Source organism: Papaver somniferum, chromosome 7 (genome assembly GCF_003573695.1).
Source record: "Papaver somniferum cultivar HN1 chromosome 7, ASM357369v1, whole genome shotgun sequence".
NCBI lineage: Eukaryota > Viridiplantae > Streptophyta > Magnoliopsida > Ranunculales > Papaveraceae > Papaver > Papaver somniferum.
The window spans coordinates 140115373-140134896 of record NC_039364.1 but is presented as its reverse complement, the minus strand read 5'-3'; the positions used below and the strand labels follow the sequence as shown (position 1 = coordinate 140134896).

The following is a 19524-nucleotide window of genomic DNA, read 5'->3' as shown; positions in this document are numbered from 1 at the left end:
TATTTTATGTTGAGCATTATACAACCAAGTTTATTTTCTTAGCTTAGTTGTCGTTCCATGATATATGTTATGTCGAGCATATTGAACTAAATTAATCATCTTGTTTGGTTATTTAGTTATTGCTCCGCAAGTATTCTTATGTCGAGCAAAACAAATGACAATTAAATTGATTACTTTTGTAATTAGTTTGGTTGTGTATTCCAATTAGATTAATTATGGGTTCTCTTGTAATTAATCTAGTTGAGTATTTTCGTGTCTCCATAAGTTCTCTTATGTTGTGCACAATCAATTGAATTGATCACTTTTTGCGTTTAGTTTGGTTGCGTATTCCGATTAAATTAATCATGGGTTTACTTGTGATTAATTTGATCGAGTTTTTGGATATAGAAAATCATTCTCATGGTTTTTGGTGTCCAATAAAAATCCTTATTTTCTTTTGAAATTAAGGTCGCTCTTGTTGTTCTTTCGGGAATGACATAAAATGGGGGAGAGTTCTTTTGAACTTGTGCTTAATGGTCATATCTTGAGGGGTGTGCAGCTGTGGAATTTTAGAGGGGTTATCTTGTATCTTTAAACTCCTTGATGAATGCATCTAGCTTCGGCTTTATGATTGCATCTAAATTAGTTGGTATGTATTTTTCCTTTAGTCATGAAATTTCTCTTTCAGAAATTTCATTATGATCCCGTTCTTGTACCTTTGCCAATTTTATTGACAAAAAGGGGGAGAATTAATATGTAGTTCACACTACAAATACATATGGTTTTCGGATCATTGTGTAAGAGGGAGTGGTTTCCATGTGAGATGGAGTATTGACTAAGGGGGAGTGATACATATCACCATAGTATTATTGTTGAAGTTGTGATACAATTGGACTTTGACACTGTGTAATAATACTATGACACTGTATAACAATGATCGAGACCGATGCTTTCTCATTGTTATAGTTACGGATCTTCAACAACGGTCATGCTAAACTTACAACCTTTGGGATCATTGGAGTACTTGGAAGTGACGAAGATTTCGAGGAATGTTGAAGATTAGACATGTGGAATAGGAGCTACTAAAGTTTCTTTATCTTTTTTTATTTCATATGTATTGATATTTTTGTCACTAAAATTGACAAAGGGGGAGATTGTTAGAGCATTGCTCGGTCGAACTCGCATGCATTGCTATCTCAAGCATGTTTGTCAATGTTAGTGATCAAAACTATAAGTCTTGATTTCTAGTCTATTGTAGCTAAGTCTCGGAGTAGGATAGAAAGTGTAGTTGAGCTCAAGGACTTCATGGAGATTCATCATACAAGTAGAAGAACTACTCAAGGAACCGGTGGAACTTCTCGACAAAAAGGTATGTGAAGACTTGAACTTATCTGTCACTCAAAAGTCTATCTAATCTATCTCCTACTCTTTGAGACAAGAATTCGTATGCTATATATATAGACTTGGATTATACACATTTGGTATTTCGAGCCGAGTATATCTCGCCTATCTATATCTCGAAATATATGTTGGTAAGATTTTCGCTTTAACCAAGTTTATCTTTATCATGTGACGAAAGTCATAATATGTTTCAATCATCTTGAAAATTGCTTTGACGAGAAATGGTGTAACAACTATATAACGTCCTCTAAGAATGTTTCAATGATTGAAATGAGAGTTTAGATTACATAACCAATGGTGGACATAAGCATTGTTGTGGAACCACATTTATGTATAAGTCCTATTCCTTAAACCAAAGTTTGCGAACTTTGTTGATCAAGAGAACCGGAAGAATGACATGATCCAAGTCCGCGAACTCATTCCGCGAACTGCCGAAGTTATCAAACCCGAGAATTTCTGCTTGAGTTGACAAACTACTTGCGTGAAGCTAAGTCCGCGAACCCAGTCCGTGAACCGGCGAAGTTCTCAAACCCGAGAATTTCTGCTGGAGTTTGTAAACTCTACCCGGTGACTTAAGTCCGCGAACCTAGTCTGCGAACTTGAGAAGGTTATATATCTGAATATGATTTCTGAACTTAAACTTAAAAAGACTAAGGAATGCAGTTTTCCAACCGTGGCTATAAAAGTTCATGTACCGATTAAGTGAATCAAATCATCTTTGCTTCAATTGTGTCTTGTGTAGTACATGAGATTTCCTTGCAATTGAACAACTCTCTAACTAGTTCATTTGAAGTCATTCGAACTAGGTATGGTGAAGAAGAACATGGTTGATATGAAATGCTCATATGGCTTACCATTTGGTGAACTTTTGTTGAACCAACAAGTGCATACGTTTGGGTACGCTTAACAAACCTAGAAGCATGCATTGTCAAGTTTGTGTAACAAGCTAAGTTTTCGATCTAACGGTTGAGAAATATTAGCTTGAATATAAATCAGGTTTTCATCTAACAGTGGATATTGATTGCTTTGTTACCAAGGTAACTTAATTACAAACCCTGATTTGAAAAACTATACAAAGGAGACATCTAGTATTGTGCAAAACTAATCCCCACACCTCACGTGTGATACTAGTTTGCATACTAGAGTCGGTTCTCCTTTAACCTTTGGTTTTCTTCTTCTAAAACCAGGTTAACGACTTAAAGACTTCATTGGGATTGTGAAGCCGGACCGATACTACTTTTATCGTAGTTGTATGATCTGATCTTGCATCTTCTATCGTACGAGTACAATCAGATTGATTGGCTTGAGATTGATATCTCCGGTAGGCAAGATATAAAAAGTAATCACAAACATCTCCGTCTCATTGTTTGTGATTCCGCAACATCTTGTTTCGCTACCATACGATTAAGATTGTTTTGAGGTGATTGATAACTCTGGGATGTTCTTCGGGAATATAATGTGTGTATAACTGTACCTTGGATCAGTGGGAGATTGATTGGGGTTCAACTACAGTCCAGTCCGAAGTTATCTTGGAGTAGGCTAATATCTGTAGCGGCTTAATACAATGTGTGTTCAATCTGGACTAGGTCCCGGGATTTTTCTGCATTTGCAGTTTCCTCGTTAACAAAATTTCTGGTGTCTGTGTTATTTCAATTTCCGCATTATATTTGTTTATATAATTGAAATAATACAGGTTGTGCGTTTGAATCAATCAATTGGAAATCCGACCTTTGGTTGTTGATTGATATTGATTGATCCCTGGATATTGGTCTTTGGTACCATCCAAGTTATTCCTTGTATTTGATTAGAACTCGCAGTTCTTGCTTGAGTAAATCAAATCAAGAAGAGAGATATAAACTCGTTGATATACCTTTAATTGATTGAGTCTTGTTGATTCTCTTAAAAATATATTCGAGTTTGTCCATACAGATTGCTAAGAGAAATATTGGGTGGTGTTGTTAGACCCCCGCTTTTTCAAAAATAATCAATCGAACAACACTTATATGGAGCGCATTGCCACCAGTGTAAGCTTCTCTGAATTGCTACATATCTAATGAAATTTATACAGATTGATCTGGTGATTTCATCCTACCGCAATTTTTAACGAGGCATGCAATTAAATCTCTAATAGTGATTTTAAAGGTTTTTAATAAATACTAAATTCTCTTATAAGTTTTGTTTATGCAAGCATTGATTTAACTTGGGTTCTTTTATATTTTTTTGTTAAGTTGATGACTTTTTAATTTGAATACATGTTTGGTTAACAAAATTTGATACATATATGGTATTTTCTTTGTAACACTGATGTTAGTCTCTCATTTTTCCCGTTGGCACTTTGTTTCGATCCCATATTTGTAGACATTATTTGACTAATGTTGTGGTATTTGTTTAATCTCAAGGCCGATTAAACCCAGTGTGTGTTCTACACATTGAAGGCAACAAAAGTTTTTGTCAGCTCTACCTTGAAACTAATAATTTATCTTCAGAAGATTAGTTGAATTTATGTAGATACAAATATCAATATAACTATGCTCTTTATTGCTTAAAATTACTTGAATAACATTAGATGTGAGCACGCCATTCATGCATTATTTAGCATAGTTGATGTGAAATCTTTTTATCCACGAATTTCTTCAATTTTATGTTATCAATATGATTGAGAAAGAATCTTACCCATGTTTTGATTTATTTTTATAAGTTTATTTTTTTCAGCTCACATGTTTATATCCTAGCCTTCTAATAGCCAAGGGTTCTTCATTTTTATAACTCTCACATTTGCAAATAAATAAATAAATACGAGTAGTTTTTATCTATAGTAGGGATAGGGAAAATATTATGGGTTTTTGCTTCACTCCTTAGAGCCTTAGTTATCAATAATTTCGGAACCAATTGTAGTCATAAACATCATGGAGTTGGATTGCCAGTTCAGGTATATGTACTGTTAGATGAAATATTCTTTTTGAAATTTAAAATTATGGTGTGATGGAACAATAAGGAAAAATATCTATTTACTGCATTTTTTATTTTTTTCATGTTGGCACAACATTATTACTCCTTCCAGATAATAAATTGAAATAACATGCTTAAGTAAAAAAATAAAAAGATCAGGTACCCATTATTTTTCTGCCCAAAACCTATTTGAGTATCAAAATAATTACTCACTAAAAAGAAAATGAAGTAAGAGGAATATAAACAATTCCGTATTAGAGACCAAACAGGGTTAAGATCTAGTCACTAGTTAAAGCACTAAAATGATTTATCACCTAAATACCTCTGGTTCTTGTGTGGTTAGGTCTTCGATCAATGCCTCTTAGCAAGCATGTGCCTACTACTATTGTTTACGACGGTATTCGTACTTCCTCTTTGGATTTGAGTTTTGTCAACATATGTCAAATTTTGTTTTAAATAAGAACTGGGTATTCTTAAGATTAATTTCTTACTAGGGTTAGATTACATCTTTTTTCTTTGATTAGGTTTCGTATAATTTTCTTAAATGATTTTGACTTTATTGCTTGATTGTATATAGGGTTGCAGAAGAAACAATGCTTTAAAGGAGTGGCATCTGCGCTAAACGAGTCGTCGTGATGCTCGTGACCATATGCTTGGAAGATTATCTTCAATTTTGCCAAATAGTAATTGTTCGTGTGCAGGGATCTGTCTTTCTGGTGATCTTGTTTGTCAGAAAATGAAGTATCTTCACTAAGGAAGAGGTTGAATACTAAACCTTCTCATGGTCCTATTCATTTCAGGCTCCTGCTAAGATCCTTTGGAGGACAATCCATCGGTAGGTCTCATTTAAAAACCCTAACCCAAGTTTGATTTTTTGATTTGATTTAATGGTTGGCATTTTAGTTACTTGTTTGTTTCTAGTATGATTCCACACAAGACCAAGCGTGGGGCTGCTGCACTTGCTCGATTTAAGGCTTATGAGGGTATTCCACCACCATATGACAAGGCTAAGAGGATGTTCTCCCTGTTGCTCTTGAGTAAGATCTGGTTGCTGGTTTTCATATGATTTTAGGGTTTTACTTGATGTGTTTGAGATGTGTATCTGAATTGTTTTTCTCTTTCTAATTTAGGTTTTTGAAACTTCAACCTGGACAGAAGTACTGCTTGTTGGGAAGACTTTCGTCTGAGGTTGGTTGGACTGTCGCTGGTACCATCAAGGTGAGATTTCTGCGCAGTGTTACTTTTAATTGTTTTCATTTGTTTTTTATGCTTTAGAAGATCATTAGATTCTTGAACCTTCTTATTGTTATTGTTGAATTTGCTTGTTTTACACATTGCTTGCTGAATGGCAGTGGTGTGTATGCTGAAAAGCTAAATGTTTATTTCCTCTGTACATATGTTTAAGTAAAGATTTTAACGGACTCTCATGCTATAACTAGTTGTTATAGGTATTAAAAATGGTGTTTGATTAGAGCTCGAATAATCAGTTAAGCATCCATAGTGGGTGAGTTAATATGGTATTAGGGGAGGCAGTGGAAATGGTATAAAGCTATATGTATCCTATATGGTAAACTCGAATGGTATATGTACCATTCTAGTTTAGCATTTCTCATATTTGGCAGGCGTAGCAGTGTTTCAAATGTATGACGTTGTTTTAAACACGGAGCGGTGTTTCAGTTTACACCCAGAAATGAATGTCGTTGTTTTAAACCCCGCACAAAGTTAGGCACAGTATGAAGCACCGCTCAAATGTTAGGCACAGTTTTAAACTGCACTAGCGTTTGGCTCAGTTTATAACTGAGCTTTACATTTGAGCGCAGTTAAGGCTCAGTTTTGAAATGAGCTCAAATGCTAGGCTCGGTTTTAAACTGAGCCTAACATTTTTGAGCAGTGTTTTACTGTTTTATACTGGGCTCAAACATTTAGGCACAGTTTCAAACACTGTGAGTGTGCTATGTTCTACATATTATATGAAGCTCAGTTTCAAACACCGTTCGAAGTTTTAAACTCCATCTGAATATGAGATACCAATTCCCACTGCCGAGAAACACAAAAACGCCGTTTGTAAAATGCTATATATACCATTTTAGTATGACTTTCACACTTCTCCCCCCGTGGATGCTCTCAATCACATGACTAGCATAGAGTGATATGTAAGTCACTTGTCCTCTTCTAATTTGGCAACAGCTATCACTGCTTGTAGCAGTTCTATTTTAGTTACTTAAATTGATTTCCAGCAAAAGGATTTCATCAATAATTTCTCTTGAATTGATAGTCATATGAATTTTCTTCACTCTGGTTTTATGTTTATTTGTCAGTGATACATGGTTCTAGCAAAAGTCATGTATGTTTTCTTATGAGTTATGATAGTTGTTTGAATTGTCTCTACCCTGGTTAGTGTTGGTTTGTTGGTGATGTATATTATGATCCGAAATTCATTGTTGTTTGAATTGTCTATACCCTGGTTAATGTTGGTTTGTTAGTGATGTATATTATGATCCGAAATTCTTTGTTGTTTTGTTCCTTCTGTGTATATTATGATCCGAAGTTTCTTATTGACAATTAACCATCTATGTTAATATTTTCGAGAATAAATCGATAACTTGATATGTTGTGGTGGCTTTGTTTTGTTCCTGACTACAATCTTGTTAAGTACATATTGATAGCATATTTTGCAGTATGCATGTTTAGCTTACCGCCACATCAAAATAGACATTCCTGCCATATACGAGGTTTACATGGAGCTATTATCATCTTTCCAATTGCTTCTGTATCATCTAAAAAAATTCAGCTATTCACTGCTGGCGTTTGTGTTTCAACTTGCAACTCTGTGTATATTACTGTGAGTGACAACTCTGGTGTTAGTGTTTGTTTCACATCTGACATGCTGTACCGGCCATTCAATGGCATATAGTCGTTCTGTCTAATTATATATTTTTTGAAGAATCCTTTATCTGAAGAATAAAGAGGGAAACTAAATATGTTACAAAAATGATTTACATGCATCAACCCCGAACTAAAACACATTCGACTTTGTGAGCTAATTACGTACAAGTGTTGTGTCCCAATTGAAGACCACTTGGCCAGTTGATATAAACTTATTAAAGACCTCTTGCTCTGAACCAACAAAAGGATCTCATGAATAACCAAGATCTTGAGGGCATCTGCTGGTTTAATTGTGCCTCCAAAAACCCTTATAGTTTCTTTGTCTGATTGTCTCCATAGACGCAATTAACAATAAAGTAGTGGAGGCCAAATGTGAATGTTTTTGCATTTTTGTACATTCAATCCTTCTATAAACTGTTGAAATATTGAGAGTTGCATCAAAAAAAAGAAGAATTGGGAGTTACAAACCCATGAGATTCTAAATGGCATATATGACCCAACAGCATATGATCCGAGAATATAAGGACAGGCAGACAGCCCACAGACTTGCACTTTGATTGTATTGCATTTTTCTAACTTCCTCTCTGCCATCATTCATTTTATATTAAAACTGCCTTATTCATGTTGCATTCCAACTTCGTCTGTGCCGTTTCAACGAAGCTCAATCGCGTTATTATGTAAACCATTTTCCTACGGATTTGGTGAAAATATATCTAATGGACTGCAAATAAAAGAGTAAAGGACTCACCCGAATCGTAAGTCGGATTTGGAATATATTATCCTTTATATCCTCAAAAAAAGAATGGTGTGACTAAATTATACTTATAATTTTGGAGTACTGTTGTTATGTTATTGCTGTGGGCTGCACATGGTGGTAGTACATAGAGCTAGATCATAAAAAGGTGAAGTCATGGTATTGTGACTTGTTTAAGTGGAAGATAGCGGCGGGGATGTAACGTGGCACTACATGAATGGGTTGACGGTGTCGGTTCTGTTGTCGTCACTGACGTTTGTGGTGAGTTCATGATATATTCCACAGCCAATGTTCATGATGCAAATGTTTCCGGACCAATCCTGTTATAGGGGCGTCGGATTCCATTAGATGCACGGCGAGTAATAGGACAAAAAAGGTTGTTATATGGTAATTTGAAGTGTCCTTTATAAAAACAAAACTTAAAATGACTAATTAACTCTTACATAATTTAGTGCTAATAATCTAGTTTTAGTGTTGATAATCTAGTTTAGTTTTGATGATCAAATGTCACTTATATTTACTCTAAAACAAATCAAAATCAGATTTTTAGAGTTACTCCTTACGTTCTTTTTTAATAGGCCAGTTTTGTTTTTAGCGAAATTTAAAGAAATTAAGATAATTAATCATTGAAAGTGGTCCTCATGACACTTGTCAATAAAAGAAGTGAAGTGAAATGGTCCCCATGACACTTCTTAGCAAAAAAAGTGAAGTGGTCCACATGACACTTGTCATCAAAAGAAGTTAAGAGAAAAGTGGTCCCAAAAAATTAAAATAACATTAGACTTTCCCGATTAGGAAACTGGCCTATTTTTTTGAAACTTTTATTTATATAAACTGGCTTATTAAAAAAGAACGGAGGGAGTAAAAAAGAAAAAAGTTTAGTGTTGAAAAGAAAAACTTTTGTGATATTTGTGAAACCCTCGATTTTGATTCGCTCAACCAAAATGAGTGATTCCAGTGATAAATTTGAGACGGGTGAATCTCTATATGATAGAGAAAACAAATACTACATTCCTCTTGATGGAGATCCGGATGTGGAGTATTTGTTAGATGGTAGAGATGTTTTAACCCAAAGTCAAGGTCAATCCCAATCAATTGAAGAAATTAGCCAATAAAGTGAAAAACCAGAACCTGAAAATGACAAGTTATACTTCTAAATTAGTTCCCATTAGCTTTTTGTCGCTCAAAACTATCTAGAATACGTAAAAAAATTTCAAAACTTTTACATTTTCAGAAGAACTTACGGTTGGAATTGTGCTCTTGACCAATCGTAACTCTGTGTTACAGTTCATACATTATCGGATACCAACCGTAACTGGTTCAATTTGGAGAAAACCCAATCAGAATACCAGTTACGGTTGGTAAAAAAAAATTCGGTACGAACCGTAGCTTAATTACGGTTTGAAACATGACAGCATATAACAACCGTAACAAATAACGGTTGGTAACTAATGAATCGAGACCAACCGTAACTAACTTACGGTTGGTATTTCAACTAATTTTTGAACCAGATAAATTACTAAGACACAGTATGTTTTACGGTTGGTAAGGTTATTTGAGTTACAAGTCGTAACTCAATTACGGTTGATAACAGTGATGCAAATACAAACCGTAAAAACAATAATGAAACATCCAGAAAGAATTACGGTTCGTAACTTAAGTATCGAGACCAATCGTTAATCAATTACGGTTGCAAAAAAAAAAATCGTAACTGAACATTCTTTTTCAAAATCAAAAACTTACGGTTGGTATTTGAGTTAAATGAACCGTAACATCAACCAAATATATAGTTACGGTCCCAATTGGCATTATTACCAACCGTAACTCACATGCTACACAAAAATTTCAATTTCAATTTTGATCCAAAGCCCTGATTTTGATACAAAACTAACTTCAATTTTCGTCAACCTTCTTCTTCGACATCTATAATATAGTTTTCAATCAATGATTATCAATTTTTTAAATTTCCGATTAATCGAGAACGATGAAAATTTCAGTTTTAATGGAAGAGGAGAAGTGAAGATGAAGAAGAGAAAAAAACTGTTTTGATTTTTTTGATTCATTAGGTTTAGAAATAGGGGAGGACAATTATGTACTTTCAACCAAAAAAGAATGCGTAAATTAGTCAATTTACATCGCTATAAGACATCTCTTAACCAATTAGAGGGACATTGTTATCACACTTACCGTTCCTCTAATAGAACATGCCGCCTCTATAACAGGATTGTTCTGGAACGAAAGCCCTTTGAATCGTTAATTCAGTTTAAACCCAGAATTTATGAGTACATTTGGCTCGTCCGTGTTATTTTCTTAGAATCTCAGTTTTTAAAACAATCTTCGAGATAACCTTATCGGTAATCATATCGATTTATCAATTTTGGGAGGATGCTTGGGCATTTACAGAACCAATTAGTCTAATTTTTCCAAATCTCTACTCTGTCGCTAGATCGAAGAAAATGTGGGTAAGTGAAATATTGGCTGATGACTTTGACGCTATGGCTAGAAATCTTCTTTTGCCGCGTACACTGAACTCTGTAACTACAGGTGAGTTGAACATTATAGAAGGTTCCATTCAAAATTTCAATCTTAATGGCACCCAGGATGATGTGATGGAATGGTTCCCATCAAGCAAGGAGATATTTTCTGTTAATTCTTGTTATATGCAGTTGTCTACTTCCAACTCAGTGGATGTGGCTAATGAAAAGTTCTCTTTCATTTGGAAATTAAAAACACCTCCAAAGATTATTTTCTTCCTTTGGTGTTTAAGTCACGACAAAATATCGACAAGGGACAGTCTTATTAGAAAGGGGATGAACGTGCCTTCTTCTTGTGTTTTTTGTGGTGGTGTTGAGACTCCTGAACACGTTTTTCTCCATTGTCCCGTTGCTATAGAGCTGTGGACTTTTTTCATAAAGGAGCTGAAGTGGTTTTTTATCATTCCTTGTTCAGTTGTTTGTTCTTTTCTTTCGTGGCAGCGCTTTGATGGTTCCAATAGGGACAAAAATCTTTGGGATCCAATTCCTCTTGCGATTCTGTGGTGCATTTGGAAAGAAAGAAATGCTAGAATTTTCGACGATAAAAGGCGCCCAAATGATTGATGCTATCAAGTACACTGTATACTCTTGGGCCTTAGCTTTTGAAGATTTTGCCGACGTTTCTTACCAACAGGTGATGGAGAATTGGAAAGAGATGTATTTTAAACCACCTTAGTGTAGTTTTGTAGCTTTCATTTCTTTTTATTTGTACTTTTTGTACAGTTTCTTTTCTCTTTTTGTGTACATTCCATTTTGGGTGCTGCATTTTTGTATTCCTATTTTTTGATGAATGTATTCTTCTTTATCGATCAAAAAAAAATCGATTTATCCATCAAGAGACGAATATAGCCGTGAAATCATGAAAACAGTTGTAAATAACATCATGCCTTTTTTACGATACAAATTTAACGGCTTTAATATAGTTTTATTTTCCTTACTTTAAATTCTTATCCTTGTCTATAGGGCGGAACCCCCCTAAAAACCTCATATGTCTCATATAGGGCTGCACAAGACATGCCCACCAAACCCAAACCCGCCCGTATCCGCTAAACTCGTGGGTTTTTAGTCCATACCCGCCCGTTGTGGATGCGGGGTTGGTTATGAAAAAAAAAAACCGCTGTACGAGGTTGGTTTAAGCTACTACCCGCCCATACCCGCCCAAAAAACCCGCAGATTATATACCATTAGATAAAACTAATCCTAATCGTCCATTATGAAACTCTAATACTAGTAGATAGGATAACTGATAACCCTCATTCACTTTCTACACTCTTGTCTATGTTCGGCCTCTCCTCTTCTTCCTCCTCAGTTCTTCTTTTTCACCTACGAACGACAATTACCAGAAATCTTCACCAGAAATCAACAACAACAACTTCGAATCTTCACCAGAAATCGACAACAATCGAAAAATCAACAGATTCAATACTTAATCTTCATCTGTGAACTTAAGTAAAACATGTGTGTGTGTGAATGAGTATTGAATTATAAAGTGGGTCTAAGCGGGTTTAAACCCATACCAGCCCAACCCGCAGCAGGCTGGTAACAAAATCCGCCCGCTGTTTGTCGGTGCGAGGTTGGTTTTGATAAAAAAATCCCACAATCTGTGGGTGCGAGATTGGTTTGATCTTATACCCGCCCATACCCGCCCATGTGCAGCCCTAGTCTCATATCTATATATTGAATAAATACCGTTAGTTTTATGCATCATTTGGTATTTAGCCCACCTTTACTTTAGTATTTAGCCTACCATGTTTATACAATTTTTTTTAGCCCCCCTTAACACCAATTTCTGGTTCCGCCAGTTACTCTTCAAAAAGTTTATTGTAGGGGTGTAAATAATACCCGAAAATAATCGGCTTGCATGTACCCGCCTGAACCTGTCTGTACCTGAAGTAGCCTAAGGCCTGTTATGATTCGTCGCGGGCCGCCTGACCTGGATTAATTTATTGGCGGGCTCGGGCTTTGCAATTAATTATGATGACCAGACTAATACCCGACCTGGTGCCCGGCGTGAAAGTCTTCTTTATATCATCAATCATCTAATATCCTCTTAAAAAGACTTAAAAGTTACCATTTTACAATGTCAATTGTGTATCTAGAAAATATACAATTATTTTTACTTATAATTAACCTTTTCAAAACATTAATGGTAATATGTTTTCTTATTTAGAAAGTTTATTGTACTCTAATTAATTATTTATTATGAGGAAGGATCCCCTCACATTGTTATTTTCCCACTATCTTACACGTTTGGAGGCATTTTTCTTAATCAAAATTAGATGGTAACGTATTTGAAGTTAATATTTTGGGGATGTATTCGTTTTACAAAGATCTACATACCCACACAAAAATGAGCTCATTCAGAAAAGTGTAACTCCACCATCTACTACTTTGGAAATTGACCGCCGAAAGTCGATTAATTCTCAACCGTTAAAATTAAGATTGGTTGATGGTGAAGTTTGGTATTTCGGAATGAGGTCATTTTTGTGGGTATGTAGAGCTTTGTAAGACGAGCATATTCCCAAAATATTAGCTTCAAATACGTTACCGTTTGATTTTGGTTAAGCAAATGTCTCTCAGTGTGTGAGATAGTGTGAAAATAAGAGTGTGAGGGTACAGGCAGGCCGATTGTAATTTAAATATAAAACAATACTATCACTTATGATATGCAATGTTAGAAACAAAAGGGTATTGTATTAAAAATAAATAAATTTAATACCATCCATTTGAAAATTTAAACTTTTTTAACAAAAAAATATTTTCAAAATAGTGACCTCTCCGCCCCAATCTGGCTTGTCCGTATAAAAAGCGGGTTTTCGGCGGACTTTGGGTAGTAAATTATCTACTTTTACCCAGCCTGCCCGGCCTGAATTTTTTTACGGGTTCGTAAATATTAAACCAAGCTTGCCCGGCCTGTTTTAGTTTTTGGGCCGGGCGGACTGGCCTGCCTGAATTTACACCCCTAGTAGTTTATTGTATTATAATGGTCACCATTGCAGAAAACGATCTTAAGGAGCTCTCACGTTAAATTACTTCCTAATAGAAAACTGTACGCAATTGCAACGCAAAGCACATGTACATGAAGTTCTCCAGTGCAGAAGCATACGGTATTGCTTATAGGTGGTAAATTGGAAGCTCATACATCATGGAGTCATATTGAGCTATGTCTTCGTGCTAATGTAGTGGAAGTGCAAAGAATTTATAGCCGCCTCCTTCACTTTGGAATCTGGATATGTGGTATATGATAACACTATAATTATAAATTTGTGTAGTTTCATCTCAAGATTTGGAGAATGTTGATTGTTGACAGTATAATCAATGGAACTTTATAAATTGATCATTAAAAAATATTTATAATGGTTATTTTATCCTCACAAAACAACCATAAAAATGACCGTTAATTACTACATGGTCATGACTGTAAGAAAACACGTCTACAGTACAAAGCCTAATATCCTAGGAACACAGAGATCTTAGATGCACTGTTCGTGATCAACATATGCGGAGTCGACAGACTACCAAACAGCCTATATTATATCTCTCTCATGTAACGGTGATTGCAAACTACACATGAATACCGGCCATGTTTCGACCGACATATGACTTGATATTGCAGTTGTCTAATAGCATAGTACATGCTTTTTTCCTTTTTGAAACATAGTGCTATAGTACTTAGCACATACTAGTCAATGAGCAGTTACCGACCTCTTCTCCTGGAAGTTATAGTTTCTAACTCATACGGCCAAGTATTTGTCTGGTCTGAATAATTGCATCTTACCTTACATCAACAACGTCTTAATTGAGAACAATCGGAATCAAATCAAAACTATTAGACGACAGGAACGACACCCCGACTTTGACAAATTAGTACTTGAAGTTATCATCAAACCAAACTATACCAAACTCTATTCATGCACAGAAACAGCTAGCCTCTATGATGTTTAAAACTCTAATGGATGATCTTGCGCATGCCGAATCCTTAAGCCAACGCGGCCATGACTATTCTGTGACTTGAATTTATATTCATAATTTATCAGACATTTAAATTATTTTAAACACAAAAGTTCGAAAATGATCCAGAAAACTGTGAACACGGAAATAACGAATGTATCTTCGTATCCACAAACAAAGTTCGCAATCATAGTAAAACTGACAAAATGATAGTAATATGATTAAAGTTGGTCGACCCCTTTCCTCTCCTTCAAGCAGGGTATTTATAGAGGTTGAGTGTGGGGTCTTCTTTCAGAGACATCTGTATCCTTATCGTCTTGGACCCTGTGCTAATCGTATCACACTGATGGCTCCAACGGTAACATACTGTAATGTTGGGTTGCCTCTTTCTTCTACATTGGATGTTTGACACGCATCCTATGTTCGTAGCATTTAATGCGGGTGATTGGGTCAGTCTGCACGCCTTAGACAGCTGTAGAGGCGTGTGTCAGCTGCTCTTCCTCTTGTTCGTCGGTCTAGATCTTCCTTGGGATGGTAAAAAGTGATGTCTTAGAGTTTTCTAGGGTGTTTCGCAGTGTCTCTGTGGTTAGGGAGTCCTTGATCGACCGCCGTTGGATCTTCCTGAGGATGATACGTGGCAGAGGATGGTGGTATTCGTTCTTTGGGTGTTGCGACGTGGCATCATTGCCTTGATGCCCCTCGTGTTGATGTAACGCACATGTCTCCTCTTTGACGCGTGTTCGATCTCAGATTATGTGTATATAATTTGCCCCTTTTCTTCAAGTTTGAAGTTGGTCAATGTTTGAAGAAAACTGTCTTCACAGTCTTCTCCACTTCTCTCATTAACTTGTCCTTATTCTTAGGACACGTTTCCCACTATTTGCATTTCTTCTTGATTCTCGAGACGGTTTTTTTCCACCTATTACTGTTATAAATGTGAGAGGGTGGTGCAACATCATAACTTTTATTCTTAATTTATTCTCTTGTCAGTTTCAGACCTCTTTATTTTCTTCTCTGAATCTTCTCAACTCTTACTATATCTTATTCTTTTGCTCTTAACTTCTACTGATTCTGCTCCGAGTCTGCTCTGACTAGATCTTCAGAGACCTGTTGCTGTCGTTGTTTTGTCAGTTGGTTACCGATCATCTTCGACCACTGATAACGCCCTTTCTTCAGGTATGATGTTCTTCCCACCGTATTGATTTGGTTTCTCCTGCTGTTGTTCTAGGGTTTTGTGATGAAGAACATGATATACGAAAGTATATATACTTGCCCCTTTCTTTATCACAAAATTTAGGGTCGTTCATTCTTTTAGCATGATGATGCTCTTAATATGAAGATGCTCTTGAACTGGTTATACTTTTATTATGAAGATGTTTTTGGCGTGATGATTAGAGCTTTATTCGACCTCCATCAAACCTGTAATCTGATCTTCATTTTCTCTCTATGCCCCTTGCAGGTATTGATGATCGTCCTCGTGTTCCTTATAAAACTCCACCGTCGATCCCTTACAGACATCCTTCATCTGAAAGTCCTGATATATCTCCGCCGAGGGGTGGTCCGTCTAGATCTTCTCAACCTGATCCTCGTACCCTCAAGACTTCATCTTCGTCGGGTCCTAGGATTTCTTCTCAGAAAAAAGGAGATCCGCCTAGAGGTTCTCGGTATGCGGTTAATCGTCCTTCGCCTAATCTATCTCCTCAGCGTTCGGAACCGATGAATATTCAACCTCTTCGTTCTATATCTCCTTCTGCTGCGATGCCTTCTCAGAAACCCAAAGCTTCGAAAACCACCGTTTTGGTGAAGGATCCTTCTTCAAAGGGAGTTGCACCGAAAGTGGATTTGACTAGGAATGTCTCGACCAAGAGGAAGGCTTCGGATATGAGCCCTCCGAAGAAGCCGTCGTCGGGCAAAGACGTATCTTCAGATGCTGCCCCAGTTATCCGAAGTATTCTAGTTTCGAAGAAGAAGAATAAAGTCTCTTATAGTCACGTTGATCTCGATGTTTATTAAGGAAAAGCATGGTCTTGAAGCTTTTGATTTTAAATTCTACAATCAAGGGGACGATCACTTATGATATGATCGTGAACTACAAATACGATGCTTTCCATCTGCTAACGACCGTGGGGGCCTTCGAGGCTGGTCTTATGTTGCCCCTGTATAAATCATGTGACACTTTCTACTATGATGACTTGGATCTTCATTCACGATGCCATGAAACTTTGGTAACTCTCTAATCAACCCCGGATTGATCTCGAAGGTTGAGTTAGTTTGGATACACCATTGTAGTTTGGATACACCATTGTTGTGTATCGAGCTTGTGAGAAGCTAGATCCTTGAGTGTACGATCAACCATTTCTTCTTCGTCTATATCGGAATTTGAGAACTCACTAGATGAAGAAGGAGGAAGCTGAGTGTTAACCGCTCGAAAGAGGTGATTTAATTGAGTGCCGGATCGAAGACGTATACCAATTGGACTCGGTATGCCCTCTTTAAGCATTCACCAAATATATAGTACCTGAAACAAGATTCTCGAAAACTAAGTTAGATACGATATAAAATCTAACAAAGCAAGAATAAAGCAAAAAGAAAAAATAAAACAACTAAAATCGTCCGCTGCTCCCCGGCAACGGCGCCAAAATTTGATGCGTGTCGTAACCACAACAAATTAATCAATAATTTTCCACCTAATTAACAAGTAATATAGTGTAGTCAAGTTCGTTCCCACGAGAAGCAAGAGGTTTTAGTTGTTTAGTTGTCACAAAAAGGGGGATTGGTTTTAGATTTTAAAAACAAAAGAAAATAAGAGAAGCAATTAAAAGTGTATGTTGAAACCAATAAGAGAGATTAGATCAAGGAATCCTTCTTCGTTGCAAAACAATGATTTAAGTTATGTTCTTTTCCACTTTTTATTAGTCATAGATTATCACCAATCGTAGGTAATCAGTGTTAAACCCCTAAATCCCTAGTATTACCGGATACGGAGGTTCTCGACTACCGGATTCTATTCACCAAACCACCTAGTAGTATCTCACTCAAGATATAATTTAGTTAAAGCATTAAGATTTATGAATTTATTAGGTTGATATTAGTATTTAGATTGTTAGCTCAAGGTCTACTTGCTAACGTTGTTTCCACACACAATTTCTCCACGGAATCCCTCCGCAAGGTCTCGTGTTTGCTACTTATGTAAAGAGTCAAGAAATGATTACTTATCCCCTAACTTTCATTAGCTTTAGATCAATTAACAAATCAATTTAGTTGGCCACCTAAACAATCTATCAATCAACCATGAATGTATAAACATTCCTATTAGTAAAAACAAACGATAATCATGTGAAAGACTTCAAAGTAGATTTAAAAACAAAAATCAAAACATGTTAAGAACTAGGAATTCATCCTCAATCAATAAGAAAATTAGCTACTCATGTTTTTGAAATTCACACAAATAATTAAAGGGAGAGTTTTTTTAAAGTTCACACAAATAATTAAAAGAAGAATTTTGAAAAAGCAAGCAAAAACACAAGTGTTGTGTGTGTAGAGAGATGTAGAAGTGTAGAGAACTCCTTTATTTATAGGCTTCAATGCTCTCCAATCCTTGTAGAAAAAGAATCCTCATTCCATAATAACACCACTTTCCCAATTTGAGCCTAATTCCAATTTTAAGTCCAATTCTCCAAATCTTCCAAGTTTCCATCCAACTTCCAAATCTAAGTATTCACACCCATGAGAAGAATCCGCACAAAAATCTGTAAATTTGGGTTGCCTGAAAATTCCTCGAGATCACTGGAAATTCGACCTGAAATGTCGTCGTCGGCCACCTGAGTTCTGTTGCCGTCGGCGTTCTGTTAAACTAAACGGTCAAGAAGGTCAAGCTGTCAGTCAACCGGGTCAAGGTAGGATAGTCAGCTACTGAATCAGATGCTCTGACTCGGTCTTAATCGGCTGAATGACTGAGTCACATGGATGGATCGGTCATCGAACTCGTCTGGAACGGTCATCGCCGGCACCGAGTCGACTCGTCAGAGTAGAAAATCCGACAGAGTTTCCTTTGTTTCAGGTGTATTTCCAGGCCACATTCGGGCCGATTTCAGCTTCATTCCCTGTACACAATCCTAAACATACATCTACCATAATCAAATCATTCATCTGCTACTTCTGCACTAGCAAGATCCCCTTCTATTCTCTTCTCAATGTGTTGTTGATTCATTTACATCATATTTACCAATCTGCAACATCATCTCTTCCTTCTCTTCATTTCAAATCACAACAGACACCCTCAAATTCATCACAGATCTCCTCTCTTCACTTCCCTGCACACATTAGCATTCATTCAACACAGTTTTGAGAACCCATTCTTCTGAGTTCTATTTTGAGCTCTTTCTCTGTATCTGCAACACCACCAGCATCTCTGCATCACCTTCAAATCCTTGCTTCTTCTTGATTCAATGGCAGCAGCAGCTTTATTTATCAACGGCAACATAACCCATTTTCTTTCCTGCAATTTCAGATACTAATGATTTGGGAAAAGAAATGCCTTCTCGACTTAGGGTTAGGGTATTAGAGTTGGGTCTTGATTTAGACACCCAACTGTAGAACATCCACCCAACTAACATCCCCCTTAACCTCAGATGGCCTGTCTATAGTGCTCCTCCAAAAGAGTTGCCCCTTAATATTGACTGGACTCCAGATGGTATTCGCCCCTGAAATGACATTTTTGCCCTTTTTGCTCAAATTGGGCGATTTCTTCTTCTTTTCCTCCGTGCGACTCCAAAATACCTAAAACACTCAAAACAAACGTAAAATACAAAATTCACAAGAAAAAATAGCAAAGAAAGCATAACTATTACATAGTAAATTAGGTGTTTTACACATCTATCATTTGCCAATACGTTCCATGAACGTCCGAATGAAAATATATTTAATGTTTTGGAAAAGAGTTAAAGATTTCTTTTACTGGCATACCAGAAATCCCAATAACTGCAAATGGAGAGACTTGGCTTTCGATTCTAATACATAAAAATTGCTATGCGAGAGTATGTTAAAGTTAGAAATATGGTGTACCAACAT

General features: G+C 36.4%; 1 protein-coding gene across 6 annotated transcripts; it reads left to right on the top strand.

Annotated features, from left to right (window-relative positions):
* The first annotated feature begins 4585 nt into the window (after nucleotides 1-4585).
* Nucleotides 4586-7725, top strand: LOC113298589 (60S ribosomal protein L13a-2-like). Of its 6 annotated transcripts, none has more exons than XR_003334283.1 (5): nucleotides 4586-4726; nucleotides 4907-5164; nucleotides 5233-5366; nucleotides 5460-5547; nucleotides 7008-7725. XR_003334283.1 is itself a non-coding variant. In XM_026547365.1 (5 exons), exons 2-5 carry the CDS (start codon nucleotides 4965-4967, stop codon nucleotides 5514-5516), a joined length of 264 nt encoding a protein of 87 aa, XP_026403150.1. In that variant the 5' UTR covers nucleotides 4586-4726; nucleotides 4907-4964; the 3' UTR covers nucleotides 5517-5764. The 6 variants fall into 6 exon arrangements, 5 of the variants coding, with proteins under 5 accessions (XP_026403150.1, XP_026403152.1, XP_026403148.1 ...); XM_026547365.1 differs by lacking the exon at nucleotides 7008-7725 and having other exon boundaries at nucleotides 4907-5045; nucleotides 5130-5164; nucleotides 5251-5366; nucleotides 5485-5764; XM_026547367.1 differs by lacking the exon at nucleotides 7008-7725 and having other exon boundaries at nucleotides 4907-5045; nucleotides 5130-5164; nucleotides 5251-5366; nucleotides 5460-5764.
* The last annotated feature ends 11799 nt before the right edge of the window (nucleotides 7726-19524 follow it).

Excerpts from the sequence above, each read along its gene's own strand:
- LOC113298589 (XM_026547363.1), top strand. The coding sequence starts at position 4,965 with ATGCTCGTGACCATATGCTTGGAAGATTATCTTCAATTTTGCCAAATA. Across the intron at positions 5,046-5,129 it reads TGCAGGGATCTGTCTTTCTG|GCTCCTGCTAAGATCCTTTG; the intron begins GTGATCTTGTTT and ends TATTCATTTCAG. Across the intron at positions 5,165-5,232 it reads CTTTGGAGGACAATCCATCG|TTACTTGTTTGTTTCTAGTA; the intron begins GTAGGTCTCATT and ends TTGGCATTTTAG.